The 14,026-nt window shown below is 48.8% G+C and overlaps 3 protein-coding genes across 3 annotated transcripts; 1 reads left to right on the forward strand and 2 right to left on the reverse strand.

The window, feature by feature from the left end:
• Positions 1-2,008: 2,008 nt before the first annotated feature.
• Positions 2,009-5,892, forward strand: LOC108882332 (7SK snRNA methylphosphate capping enzyme). Its single transcript, XM_018674777.2, has 8 exons — positions 2,009-2,507; positions 2,696-3,100; positions 3,183-3,475; positions 3,651-3,945; positions 4,030-4,612; positions 4,690-4,902; positions 4,995-5,103; positions 5,211-5,892. Exons 2-8 carry the CDS (start codon positions 2,730-2,732, stop codon positions 5,261-5,263), a joined length of 1,917 nt encoding a protein of 638 aa, XP_018530293.1. The 5' UTR covers positions 2,009-2,507; positions 2,696-2,729; the 3' UTR covers positions 5,264-5,892.
• Positions 5,893-6,023: 131 nt separating this feature from the next.
• LOC108882328 (uncharacterized) lies at positions 6,024-8,322 on the reverse strand. The gene is made up of 6 exons (XM_018674775.2): positions 8,039-8,322; positions 7,900-7,959; positions 7,566-7,664; positions 7,133-7,228; positions 6,795-6,989; positions 6,024-6,702 (listed from the first exon to the last, which is right to left on the reverse strand). The coding sequence occupies exons 1-6, from the start codon at positions 8,096-8,098 to the stop codon at positions 6,454-6,456; spliced, it is 759 nt and encodes a 252-aa protein (XP_018530291.1). The 5' UTR covers positions 8,099-8,322; the 3' UTR covers positions 6,024-6,453.
• A 361-nt stretch (positions 8,323-8,683) lies between these two features.
• LOC108882330 (dentin sialophosphoprotein-like) lies at positions 8,684-13,589 on the reverse strand. The gene is made up of 4 exons (XM_051069610.1): positions 13,447-13,589; positions 12,501-12,560; positions 12,204-12,421; positions 8,684-12,118 (listed from the first exon to the last, which is right to left on the reverse strand). Exons 1-4 carry the CDS (start codon positions 13,492-13,494, stop codon positions 9,964-9,966), a joined length of 2,481 nt encoding a protein of 826 aa, XP_050925567.1. The 5' UTR covers positions 13,495-13,589; the 3' UTR covers positions 8,684-9,963.
• Between the last annotated feature and the right edge of the window lie 437 nt (positions 13,590-14,026).

A 14,026-nucleotide genomic window follows, 5' to 3' on the forward strand; every position in this document is an offset into this window, starting at 1 on the left:
CAGTAAACGCATCACCAGTAAAAACATTCAGCACTTTACTGAAGAGCTCAGTTTATCATCCTCCACAGACCTGAACCAGGTTCTACTGCAGATCCTTCTCTCTCATCTCCTCCTTCACCTCCTCCTTCTCCTCCTCCTCCTCCTCCTCCATCTCCTCCTTCTCCTCCTCTTCCTCCTCCTCCTCCTTCCTCTCCTCCTCCTTCCTCTCCTCCTCCTCCTCCTCCTCCTCCTCCTTCATCTTCTCCTCCTCCTCCTCCTCCTCCTCCTGCCTCCTCTGTCTCTGTGCTCAGACTCTTCTGCCATCTAGTGGTCTTCTGTCCGTACTGCATCTGCTCTGTCCTGCAGCAGGAAGACAGGAAACAAACCAGCCGTCTCCATGGAGACGACCCCACCTGTTGGAGGAGGAGAAGAGTATGATGACATCACTGCTGATGTCACCACTGAGCATGAGCTGTGAGCTGCAGAGACTGTGTTTGATCAGGCTTCATAGTTAAAGGATGAAATGATCAGATTCATCAGTCAGATGTCAGACGTTAGAAAACAGCTTCACTCTCTAACAGCTGATTTAAAACAAGCTGGAAATGAACTGTGTCATTTTCACATCATGTGTTTGTTGCTCTGGTCATTGTCTCTTTGCTATCGCTACCCAGCTAACATTAGCATCAACAGCTAGACGTTAGCTTCTTCTGAGCAGAGCGACGTCTTCATCCTGTCCTGTTGGACTGAGGACCAACTGAACGCTACAGGGACTCACTGTGGCAATGTGGTCCGAGGCTAGCTGGTTAGCAGCTAGAAAAGAAGTGATAAATAGATTAACAAGAGTTAATGTTGGTGTTGTTTTCCTCCTCTGGACTCCTGGTGAGTAAATGAATGAAGTTTGATGCTGCACTCATGTTTCCTCAGACTGGTCAGTAAACGGCTGCTAATGCTAATGTTAGCCATGTAGCGATAGCAACAACACACATATAGCTCCTTTAACAAACAAACCCTCACAGTCAGACAGACCCAAGATCAGTGACGACTCCATTAAAACAGGAAGTGTTTCAGAGTCAGACATGTCTGAATCACGGCCCAGCAGTGTTTATTACCCATGATCCTCTTCTCCTTCTGGAGCAGGAAGTGCTGTGGCTGTAACAAACTGACCAAACTCAGTTTTATGTTTTTAACTCTTGATATTTCTGTCAGTTTCCAGGCTGGATATCAGACACGAACGCTGGTTTTTAACTAATGGACAGTTCAGCTTTACTCTGAACTCTCTGGGCCTGATTCCAGCTGTTTACATTTAATGAAAAATAAAGTTTAGTTTGAATAAATGATGACCACTCAGCAAACTGGGTCAATAATTCAAGGTAAAGAGTTAATTTGAAGCACAAACTTTGAGCTTATGTCACATTAAATTAACATACAAATAACTCACTGAGTTTTGTTTATTGATGAAGCGTTTTTCCCTCATTTAGACTGTCAGGCTGACTTTTTCTGAAACTTTAAATTAGTCTGTAAGTACTGGTGGACTCTGAACTCAGATGTTTACTCATTAATAAACTTATGTGTGTTGTTTGTTAGAGTGTGTTGTGGGGTGGACAGCAGACAGGGAGGACTGTTTTTACCTGTAAAACTCAAATTAGGGCAAAGAGGTCTCTGAGCTAGTGGGGCGGTCGGGCGCGTCCCCGCTCCATGTGGAGCTAAACCAGGCTAAAATCAAACCTCTCGGGTTAAGACTTCGTCAGACAGTCTCGGTGTGAATGTTTATTACCGCAGCTGTTAAATATTTCCTGTTGTTTTTACCGTTAAACGGTTTATTTCTCCGCTGTGCTCGTGTTTCCAGTCAGGCGCCGCTCAGGACACCTCTCTGCTCGGCCCATTCTCCCGCCTCCCCGGCCTGCGACCAATCAGACGACCGCTCGGGTCTGATTGGCCGCAGCGCGGGAGAGGCGGAACCTGATCTCGGCACGCGATTGGCTGAGTCTGTGGTCGCTCACGTGTTTCCGTAGCTGGCGTATAAAAGCTTGAGCTTAGGTCGAGGAGCTAACAGTTAGCAGCTAGTCGCAGTTTAAAGTCTACCGCAGTAGTTGAAGTCATGACTCATCAACCCGCACACACACACTGACACGCGCACTCACGTGCACGGACAGATTGGCGGGGGCTTGTTCTCGCGCGGGGAGCGGGTTTTCGGGGGTGTTTTGGAAGTTGTTTTTCTTAAGGGGGGCGTGAGTGTGTGTGTGCTAGCTTTATGCTAGCTGCTTCCTGCATGTTAGCCGGATGTGGCTAGCTGGTGAAGCTAACTGTTTACCTGTTTGTCTCGTAGGGTTGGTTTGAATTATTCATGACAGCAGTCCGGGATTTGTGGAGTGAGCGGCAGGGGCGGGGCTAGAACGGTTTTTTACAGGGGGGAGGGGGAGTTAGCCACCACACACACACACACACACACACACACAGGTTTATTTCTGTCACACACACAGAGTGAGAGTGGAAACAGAGAGGAGGGGGTCTGAGGACGACAGAGGACGGTGAGTATGATCGATCACACTGATCAATAACTGATAGATAATTAATGTTTGTTCTGACAGCTTGTGATCATTTTACTGATCGATTGACAGGTTAATGATTGATCAGTAAGAACTGATCAGTGTCTCTGTGCTGAATCTGATTGGCTCTGCCTCCTGTCAGTCACTAACCCCTCCCCCTCTCTCTGTAGCTCTCTGATTGGCTGACGTGTCCTCAGGTAGAAGATGCTCAGGATGGACAAAGACCCCGTCCTCCCTCAGCAGGCGCCCGTCAGAGTCAGCCCCGCCTTCCCCGCCTCCGTCTCCCTATCAGAGCAGCCGATGCTGGCCAAGCCCCGCCCCCTCTGTCCTAAAAATGGCCTCCAGCCGCCCGGCAACAGCCAGCCCCCGCTGCTCGCCGGCCCCCCTCCCCCCGCTCAGCGACTCGGGAAGAGGCGTTACTCCGTGGGCGTCGGCTTCAAGGGGCTGGCCAAGCGCCGTCGCCGCGCCAACAGCGACAGCCAATCAGAGCCTGTGCTGCCGAGTCACTTCCTGCTGGGCGGGAACATCTTCGACCCGCTGAACCTCAACTCTCTGCTGGACGAAGAGGTGAACAGGTGAGTCTGTCACACAGGTGTGTAAAGGTTCCTGCCCAAGCACCACAGGTGAGACAGTAAACCCCTCCCCTCTCCTCCTCAGAGCGACCAATCAGGAGACACCAAAGTGCTCGCCCCTGCCGTCGCGGGGCGGAGACCCCGTAGAGATCCTGGTTCCCCGCGACATCACTGACCCCCTGAACCTGAAGGGAGGCGGGGGGGGTGGGGAAGGGGGAGGGGGAGTCCTGCTGTCCCCCCTGAAGTCCAGGAGGAGACACAGGAACAGACACCATGGAGGAGGAGGAGGAGGAGGGGGAGGAGGAGGAGGAGGTGGAGGTGATGGAGAGAGGGAGGTGATACCAGCTCGACTGTTTCCCTCCACAGCTGGACTCACAGGTGAGACAACAACACACCTGACATCACAGGTGTGAACAGTGACAGGAGTAAATCTGAGTTATTGATCTGTTCTAACTGATCAATAACCTGGAGCTTCTTTATCACTGTTTATACAAATCAATAACAGTTAATAACAGTTGATAGCAGTTGATAACAGGTTGTGTTGTGGTTGCAGTTCCTCTGTCGGCCACAGAGGGCAGCGTTCCTCCGTCTCCTCTTCCCTGTGAACTCAACACGGCCATCACCTGTCGAGATGACGTGGCTCCGCCCCCCATACTCCCCAGGAGACACACCCACCCTCCGCCGGGCCACGGTAACCAGGGCGACGGTCGCCAGCGGAGACGGCGACGCACCACCTCGACGAGGTCGTCGGACGTTGCTGCGAACGCCATCTCTGTCACCACGGTAACTGTCACCCAACAACCAACCAAATTCCAGACGCCGCTGGTGGGAGGGGCTAAAGCTGACAGGTGAGCGTTGTGCCTGAGGTTGATTCCTGTGCTGTAATCTGATTGGAAGGCCCAGTCACGTGACCTCTGCGCTGCCCCCTGCAGGTGTGGAAGACCTCAGCCCGGCGCCGCTCAGCCACCACAGAAGAAGGACAAACACCGCTACCAGTACGGCAACCACAGCCGTTACTATGGATACCACGGTTTCTACGGCGACAGGTGGGAGGGGTGGGTGGGGTCAGAGGAGGACCCGCGGGTCCGCCTCCTGGAAGCCGAGTGGTTCAGAGACAAGACGGTGCTGGATGTGGGCTGCGGCGCCGGTCACATGGCGCTGAGCGTCGCCCGCAGGTTTGACCCCGCCCACGTCCTGGGGGTGGAGCTAGACGCACGATTGGTCCACGCCGCCAAGCAGAACGTTAGACACTTCCTGTCACATGACCTGGTGGTGGAGGAGAGGAGGAGGAGGGGAGGAGCGACGACCTCCTCACCCTCTACAGGGAAGGAGGGAGGAGGGAGGGAGGAGGAGAGGAGGGGGGAGGAGGAGGTGATGGAGGAGGTCCAGCAGGCTCTGTCCCTCCTCCCCCTCCCCCTCTCCCTCAGGGTGAGTCGGGGGCCTCTCTCTGCTCCTCCTCTCCTCCTCCCTCCCTCCTCCTCCTCCAGGTTCCCCAACAACATCACCTTCATCCAGGTGAGTGCCCCCCCTCTCCCCCTCCTCAGGTGACCAGTCTTAACCTGCTGACATCACAGCTGTGACTCCTCCCACAGGGTGACTACGTGTCAGAGTGGGAGGCGTGGCCTGGGCGGGGTCAGTATGATGTCATCATGTGTATGAGCGTGACCAAGTGGGTGCAGCTGCAGTCAGGTGACGGGGGCGTGGTCAGGCTGTTCAGACGAGCCTATCAGAGCCTGACGCCGGGCGGATTATTCATCCTGGAGCCGCAGCCGTGGAGCAGCTACAGCCACAGCAAGAGGGCCTCGGTAACACACCTGTAGATTCACCTGCAGACACACACACCTGCAGACATTCACCTGTAGACACCTGCTGAGGTTTACCTGTCCGTGTTGCCTAGGAGACAACATACCATAACTACAGGAGTGTGAGGCTGAGACCTGAGCAGTTCACCTCGTACCTGACGGACAGCGTGGGCTTCGCCTCGTACAGACTCCTCAAACACACAGGTACACACTCTGCTACACTCAGGTACATACAGGTTTGTCGTTTGTTAGCGCTGAGCGCTGTGCATGATGGGAGTTGTAGTCGTCTGCTCAGATCTGTGTGTTCACAGGTAACCAGCGGCCGATCTACCTGTTCCACAAAGGCCCCGCCCAGAGGAAGTGAGGTCACCGGGGACACAGGATGTGACACGTCTTTCTCTGAGGATAACACAGGGTGGTCACCTGCTCGTCTCCATGGCAACGACCTTAAAGTGGCGGAGGTGAGACACACTCACCTGTCGCGCCTCAACGACGACACCTCATATTTTTGGCTGGGAGCTCGCAGCTGATTGGCCGAACAGTCGAGCCTGTGCGATGACATCACAGCACAGAGGGGGAGTGTGATTGGACAGCAGGGTCTCTGAGGATGTGATTGGTTGACCTTTGGTCCTGGACTATGATTGGACACTGACAGGAAGTGACACGTCCGACTTTTCAAAATAAAATGTTATTGTTTCAGTTTATTTTGTCAGAATAAAGAGATTTTTTCTGTTTCTGTTTAAAGCTGAAACTTTTCTTCATGTTTCAGTCTGAAATAATAAAAACTGTTTCTGCTCCGACCTCTGAAATAATAATTAATAACTATCAATAATTAATCATCAGAACAGTTTCAGACTCATTTCATCTCTTAATAAAATGTTGAATTAAAACGTTTGAAAAGTTTTAACATGAACAGACACAATGGAGTCTCTTGATTCTTAAAGTCAGTTACTTCCTGTCTTTCATAATAAAAGCTTTTTTAAAATCCCCACACATGGATGTTTCAGCTAAAATTCAAACCAATTAAATTATCTTGATTCATCTCGTGTTAAAAATAAAGATCAGTTTGTTTTATTAAATAACAGCTCGTTAACATCAGCTCGTTAAAGAAAAAGACTGAAAACTCCATTTTAAAGTTTATTCCCATAAACATGGAGATGAAACATAAATCATACAGATCATTATTATCATATAGTTTTCATTTTTCTCCGTGTCGTCAACAGTGGTGACATGAGAGCTCATGTTTTCAACCGTCTCAGATTTGACTCAAACTTTGATTCAAAAATGAACTGATCAGAATTTCAAAGGTCAAAGGTCACAGTGTGAAGAGTTTAACGTTAATAATAACCTCGGCTGCTCGGTCGTAACCTTCATCACGTTAACGTTTCCATCCTGACGTCGTCGTCAACCTGTTACCATGGAAACTCGCTCCTCGTCCAAAAACAACAACAATAATAAACTTTGATATAATGTAATATGAGTTCAGTGGTTATAGATCAGATAACTGATTGATTGATTAATAATTGATTGACAGTAGAAGGGGCGTGGCCTCAGCTACAGACCCAGCTCTAGCCCCTCCTCGTCTCCATGGTAACTGTAGCTCTGGCCATGGTCCGGCACGTCGAAGGTCAGGCTGTCTGACAGTCGAGAAAACTTGGCGTTGACCTCCGCTCCTCTGGTCCCGCCCTCTCCCTGACCGGCCCCTCCCTCTGGTGTGGTAGCCCCGCCCACCACTGATGTCATCAGGCTGGCGTCTGCGGCTCCAGGTCGAGTCAGGAGGTGGTTAACGGTCAGCAGCAGAGCCTGAGGGAGGACAGACAGGTGTCAGCACTGAGGCCCAAAGCACCATGGGAAACGAAGTCCTGAAGGATGTGGTGATGTCACAGTGATGTCACCCTGCGCTGGCTCTCCCTCTCCACGCTGTCGTCCCTGGTCTCTCTCTCCTGGTCTCGCTCGCCCGCTCTCTCTCCCAGCAGAACCAGTTCACCGAGTGCCAGACCAGAGGAGCTGTTACCGGGAGACCAGACCTCACTCTGACACAGGTCTGACCCACAGCCCGCCTCCTGAGACCAGTCCGTCTGCTCCACTGCCTGCAGGGAGTGACATCATACACAGGAAGTGACATCACACACAGGAAGTGACGTCACACAGGAAGTGACCAGTATAAACCAGTCACAGAGCTGCTTCAGGTTCATCTGACGCTTCAACCAAACCTGAACTGAAACTGTCTTACCCTGTTCTCCTGGTTCTCCAGGTCCTCCTGGTTCTCCTGGTTCTCCAGGTTCTCCAGGTTCTCCAGGTTCTGTCGCTCTCTCAGCAGCTGAGGACCCTGTGAGGACCAGAGTTCAGTATCAGTGACATGTTCAGCTGCAGTTCCTCTGACGTCCACCAGGGGCTGAAGCTGCTGCACTGATCCTCAGTCAGTTTATTCTCCTGAGGTTCAGCTCTCAGCTGCTTCACTGAGCTTCTTCTCCTCAGTCACACAAGTCAAATTCATTAAAAACAGACAGAGGGTTAAAGTCTGTTCTAACTCTCTGATTGGTCAGAAGCTGCTGAGGCTCATGGGTAATGTAGTAGGTTTATGGACACAGGACCAGACTGTTTTAACTCTCAGCAGTAGAATCTGTGCGTTCAGTCACTCTGATGTAAACAGTTTGACCTCTGACCTCTGAACTCTGACTCGACTCAGAGGACGATGATGAAGACGAGGAGGAGGAGGAGGAGGAGGATGTCTGAGGTGGAGGAGCATCAGGGACAGCCGACGGCTGCAGATACAAACACAGAGACACGATGTTAGCATCAGGCTGTTAGCTTAATGTTAGCATCAGGCTGTTAGCTTAATGTTAGCTTAATGTTAGCATCAGGCTGTTAGCATAATGTTAGCTTAATGTTAGCATAATGTTAGCATACTGTTAGTATAATGTCGGTGGTTATAGGTGATGTTATTGATCAGTGGTACAGGTGATGTTACAGGTGATGAAGATGAGGATGAAGACTCACCGTGGTCTGGCTCAGCTGTTGTTGGAGGGGGAGCTGGAAGCCACTGCCATGTTCACCTGTCTGAACACACACAGAGTTATTGATTAGTCTCACCTCCGATCGATCGACTGATCAGGTGATCAATAGACATGGATCTTACAGGAGCAGCCTGGTTCTGGTTCTGGTCCAGCAGAGCCAGGATCAGCACAAGCATCCACATCCTGGAAAATACTCAACAGAACTGGTCTAGACTGAGATATGCAGCTGAGTCCAGATGAGTCCTGATGGTCCAGGTCCAGGTGAGTCCAAGTGAGTACTGATGGTCCAGATGAGTCCAGGTCAGTCCTGATGGTCCAGGTCCAGGTCAGTCCAGGTCCAGGGGTCCTGCAGGTTCTGATCGGGTCTCTCTCTGATCCACGTCTCTTATTATCTGTTCAGCAGGAAGTGATCTGTCATCATGTCATCCTCTGACCCCGCCCCCCTCCACTGACCCCGCCCCGCTCACTGACCCCGCCCCCTCCCAGTCAACAAAAACAACCTGATACTGACGGGTGTGTGTGTCTGTGTGTGTGTGTGTGTGTGTTGTATGATGATAATAAACTGAGTCCAGGTTGTAGAAACACAGACTAAATATTAACAAAACAATGAATCAAACTTTTCAGAAGAAAATTCAACTTCAAACTTTTTTCAGAATTTTTTACAGAATTTAAAGAAACTTTATTTTTATTATTTATGTTTTAATTAATATATTTTTTAATCATTTTATTTTTCATTTATTATTATTTATAGTTATACATAGGGGTACTCGAGTACTACAGTGCGAGTACACGATGTGTATCAGATTACTCTCAGCTGTATCAGATTACTCTGAGCTGTATCAGATTATTCTGATGTATCAGATTACTCTCAGATGTATCAGATTACTCTGAGCTGTATCAGATTACTCTGAGCTGTGGTGTGGGCTCGTCCTCACAGTTTCAGTCCTGTGGTCTGGTCCAGATGTTTTCTCCGTCAGTGATGGAGCTGTGGTGAAACAGGAAACAACAACACAACCATCTGACAGTAAACACATTACACAACCAGGATTTACTGTCACAGCAACACAACAACACACAAAACCAGGACTGATTTACTGTCACAACAACACAGTCAGAGGTCCATAGGAAAAATCAGCATTTTAAAAAGGTGACACGTTAATGAACCAGAGGAACTTTATTTAAAACTCTTTAATATTGAAACTCTGACGATGTTTCTGAACATGCAGATTAGTTCATTATACAAACTGTAATTAAAGTGTGGATGTGATGATGATTGAACAGCTCTGAGACGTTTACTGAGCATCATTTAAACTGAGAGTTCACAGTCACAGCAGGAAACAGGATCTGAAGAAAACTCTGATCATGAACATCCAGGACAAATATTATTATAATGATAAAGACAGAACATCAGATAACCTGAACCAGCAGTTAGCAACATTAGCCGCTCTATTCTGATCTGTACTGGATTTATTTTTAGAGATTTTTAGCCTCAATGTTAGGATGGACTATTTTGTCATTTACAATATTAATTAATCAGCTGTTTACCTGTTAGCTTTAGCCTCTGTTAGCATGACATCGTGTACTTAGCCACCAACACCTTATTAAAACCCTTTTACAGGATTTAAACCAACCCACAAAGCTAATGTAAACATTAATTAGCTAGCTACAATTACCTATGAAGAAACAGAGAGAAAAGTTGACATAAAAAGAAAGTTCCTTCCATGAACCAGACAGAATAAATAAATGAAGCTAATCTGCTGCTGCCTTCAGTCTAATTACACTAAGTTTAATAATGATCAATAATTATGTAAAAACAGAAGATTTAGTTCTAGTTAAATCCAGATCAAACCTTTAACAGACCTAAACCATCTTCACTGGTTTATTTCTTCACTGCTGCTCTGAGCCTGATAAGCCACCGCCGCTACGCTAACCTTCATCTGCTTCCTGTTAGTGTGGCGACTGACCATCTGATGGCGGCGGACTGGACTCAGGTAAACGTTTCGATAGTGACGATGTTGTGGTTTCTCGAACTGATGCTGTTGTGTTGCTAATATTCGTGGTTGGCTGCTGTAGAAACGACTGATGGGATTGAGGAAACCGAAGTGGTAAGGCTGCTTCCTGCGAGGAGGGGGAGAGGGAGGAGGAGGAGAGGGAGGAGGAGAGGAGGAGGAGGAGGAGGAAGAGGAGAGGCATCATTTTCTTCAGTACCGGCAGTTTGGTTTGGACCCAGGTTCTCAGCATCTGGACTAGCTTCAGTGCTAACATCTGCACCTCCTTCTTCCTTTTCTACATTAGCGATAGCATCAGTGCTAGCTCCAGACTCAGCAGGGTTTGTGCTGTACTCAGCAGCAGCTGTGGGTTTGATGCTAACAACAGAACCTGTGGTAGCTTCTTTGCTAGCATCATCTTCCTCTTCAGCACTCAGCTCCTTGTCAAGATTAATGCTAACATCAGCACCATACACAGTAGCAGTGGTGGGATAAGCTTCAACGCTAACATTGCTGCTAGAGTCAGTTGTAGCTTCTGCACCTGCCTCAGTGTCTTTTACACCACCATCAGGCTTAGCATCTATGCTAACCTCAGGGCTGGCAGCTATGCTAGCAGTATTAGTGTTGTAGTCTACAATGGAGTTAGCTTCTTTGCTAGTCTCAGAGTTAGCATCCGTAGGAACCCTGATGGTGGCTGATCCCTGACTGATCTCAGACCTGTTGGGATTCAAGGTGGACTCTGGACCCAGATTAGAATCAGAGATCAGGACCTGATTAGGATTAAGATCTGGGCTCTGAGAGTTGTTCCTTGAATCGACTTCCGGAGAGTCAGATTCAGATCCAGAGCCTGACAAATCAGACTCATTTGAATCTGACCACAAACTCCCAGACTTGGTTGGTGTTTGAGGGGAGGGGACGGGTGAGGTAACCAGAGGAGGAGAGGATGAGGATTTAAGACCCAACAGGGCCTCCTCACTGCTGGAGCTGACCTCTGGACTGCTGTCTCTGGAATCAGAACCCAGGCCAAGTGTTGCACCACCAGAGTCCTGACCCTCCTCAGAGCTGTCTGAGCTTGAACTACTGTCCACCCGAGCGAGGGACCTGGAACTCCTCCTGGACCAGGAGGTTGTTGGACCAGAAACTTGCTGTGTGGAATCTCTAGAACCAGTTCCTTGCAGGGTACTGGAGATGGTGGACTTTTTGGGATCAGTGCTAACAAATTCTGAACTTTGATCAGAGTTCAGGAGAAAACCTGTCTGACTGCCAGTGAAGGGAGTTGAACCAAGAACCTTATGATGACTACCCTTCAGGCCTGTCACTCTCTGGTTACCTGAAAGCAGGTCTACAACCTTGTGGATGGAGTGAAACACCTCCTGAAGTCTAGATCCTGACCTGAAACCCTCACTAATGCTGCCTCTGTTAGAACTGGTCCTGTCCTGGATTCCTGAGCTCATTTTCTCAGAGTTAGAACTCATGACCTCCTGAGATACTGGATCCAGAACAAGCTCGTCCACTGTCTCAACACCTAACGCCCCCTGCTGGTTGTTTCTGGTACTCAGGTTATCTGGGTTTAAAGTGATACCCTGAAGGTCTGGGTTCAGCTGAGGGACCTCTGAGTTGTTAAAGTCATCAGAAAGAGACAGCGGTGGTTCATCAGACCTGATAAATGTGTCATGAGAGGAATCAAAAACAATTCTAACTGGCTGATCATTTATCACTGTGCTGTTGTTAAAATCATCAGACTCATCAGAGAGTGGTGATGTTGGAGCAGTCGTCTTGTTACTAAAATCATCAGACCCTGTGTTGTTGTTGTCATCAGAGTAATCAACAGTTATAGTTTGCTGAGTGTAGATCTCCATGATTTTAGTGTTGTTAAAATCATCAGACTCATCAAAAACAGTGAGAGTTTGATGCACATTAGTCTCCGCTGAGGTGTTGTTAAAATAATCAAAGTCATCAGAGAGAGTCTGTTTTTGGCTCCAGGAGTCCACACTGGATGAGGTGTTGTTAAAGTCATCTGTTTCCTCATCAGTCATCATTTCCCCTGATGACAGGTGCTGGTCTCCAGTGGTGATCATGTGATCTGTGTTCTCCTCAGTCATTGGCTGGCTGCTGGTTTCCAGCTCAGCGGAGAGAATCAACGCCATTGGCCTTGTACTGCCTTCACTGATGACATCATGGCTGATGTCATCTCTCTTGCTGATGTCATCAGACCTAAAAAAAAACAACAGAAAAATAGAACAAGAATGAGACGTTCAGATGTAAAAAGACAACAGAAAGTAAATAAATTGATCTTTACCTTCCTCGTCTGACGGCCACACTCCCCCCCTCCCCCTCCTCCTCCCCCTCCTCCTCTTCCTCCCCCTCCTCCCCTTTAGTGACGATGAAGATGGCGAAGCTCAGACTGACGTTTGTTTTCATGTCCTCAACCTCGACGATTACACCGGGCGGAGCTTCAGGTGGGGTGGGTGGGGCTTCAGTCATGATGGGCGGGGCTTCAGTCATGGTGGGCGGAGGCTGTAAACACAGAGGCGTGTTAGCGTCAGCTGATGTTTGTTTGTGTTTGTGATGTTTGAGTCTTCATCGTGTTTGTCACCTGAAGATCTTCATCACTGTCTGAGGAAGACGAGGCCGACCGCGGATCACCGTCTGAACTCTGCAGAGACACAGAGAGGCGTTCAGGTACACTGAGCGTGTGCAGGTGTAAACAGGAAGTAGACTGTCTGATCTACAGCTGCTAGTCACCACTGAGAGTCGAGGCTGAAACAGGTCACATGATCGGAGCGTGACCAATCAGACACGGATACGTCCTGACTGACCCAGTGTCCTCTGCTGCAGGAGGTAAGACAGGAAGCAGTGAAGCAACAAAAACAACAACACTGTGTCTGCTGAACCAGGAGCTAACGTTAGCATTAGCATCATGGATGTGGAGGGAATCAGCATCTGAATCCTCTGTGTGTGTGAATGCTGCTGGTTCAGCAGTGCTGTGTTTAACTCATCATGTCAGACGTCAGAGGTCAGAGAAGTCAGAGGTCAGACAGGTCAGAGGTCAGACAGGTCAGACAGGTCAGAGGTCAGACAGGTCAGAGGTCAGGAGCGTAGACGACCATGAAGAGAATCTTCAGCATCGTTTTCTAATGTGGTGAATTACTGAAGACGACTTTAACAGAAAACACAGAGTCTGAGACAGAGTCTGAGACAAACACAGAGTCTGAGACAGAGCAGCTTCAGTGTTTCAGCTGCTTTAAAAACAACATCTGAGTGTGTGTGTGTGTGTGTGTGTGTGTGTGTGTGTGTGTGTGTGTGTGTGTGTGTGTTTCCGGTCTGTGTTTGTGTTCCTGACAGAAACCACAGTTATAAATACTCTCTGTTCTGTTCTTAGAAAACACTCGACTGTTTCGCTTCACGTCTCTGAGGCTGATCGCTGTGTCCGAGTATCAATGAGGGAAATCAGCTGATGTATTGATCGATCAGAAGGTGGAGTTCAACCCTGAACCCCAGACCCTGTTTGGAGCCTTGAACCAGACGTTCACGTTTCTCACCACAGCTGAAGAAACCACAACCAAACAGAACAGGAACACACAGGTCATCTTCTACAGGGGTCACCAGGTCAGATCCAGGTCAGCTCCAGGTCAGATCCAGGGTCTCCAGGTCAGATCCAGGGGTTTCCAGGTCAGCTCCAGGTCAGCTCCAGGTCAGATCCAGGGGTCTTCAGGTCAGATCCAGGGGTTTCCAGGTCAGCTCCAGGTCAGCTCCAGGTGTTTTTTGGTCGATTCCAGGTGTTTCCAGGTTTTGTTCTGCTGTAAGATGAAACATGTTTCCAGACTTGTTGATCAACAGGAAATAAATCAATAAATCTGTTTCTAATCAATTCAGAATCTGTTTTAGTTCTGACAGAGTTTAGCCTAGCTTAGCACAATGGCTGTATGTTTATGGAAACAGCATCAGTAAATAAAGAGCAGTTTCTGATGATCTGATTGGTTCTCACCTGGTGGGAGGAGCCAGAGAAGACGAGAAGAAGAGGAGTGTGAACTGATCTGAGGTCAGGACCAAAAGAAAAGAAAAGCATCCAGAGAAACTCTCCTCACCTCTCTGTGACTCACCTACAGATCACAGGCCACG

The sequence above is a fragment of the Lates calcarifer genome, unplaced genomic scaffold (genome assembly GCF_001640805.2).
Source record: "Lates calcarifer isolate ASB-BC8 unplaced genomic scaffold, TLL_Latcal_v3 scaffold_58_122, whole genome shotgun sequence".
NCBI classification, from domain to species: Eukaryota; Metazoa; Chordata; class Actinopteri; family Centropomidae; genus Lates; species Lates calcarifer.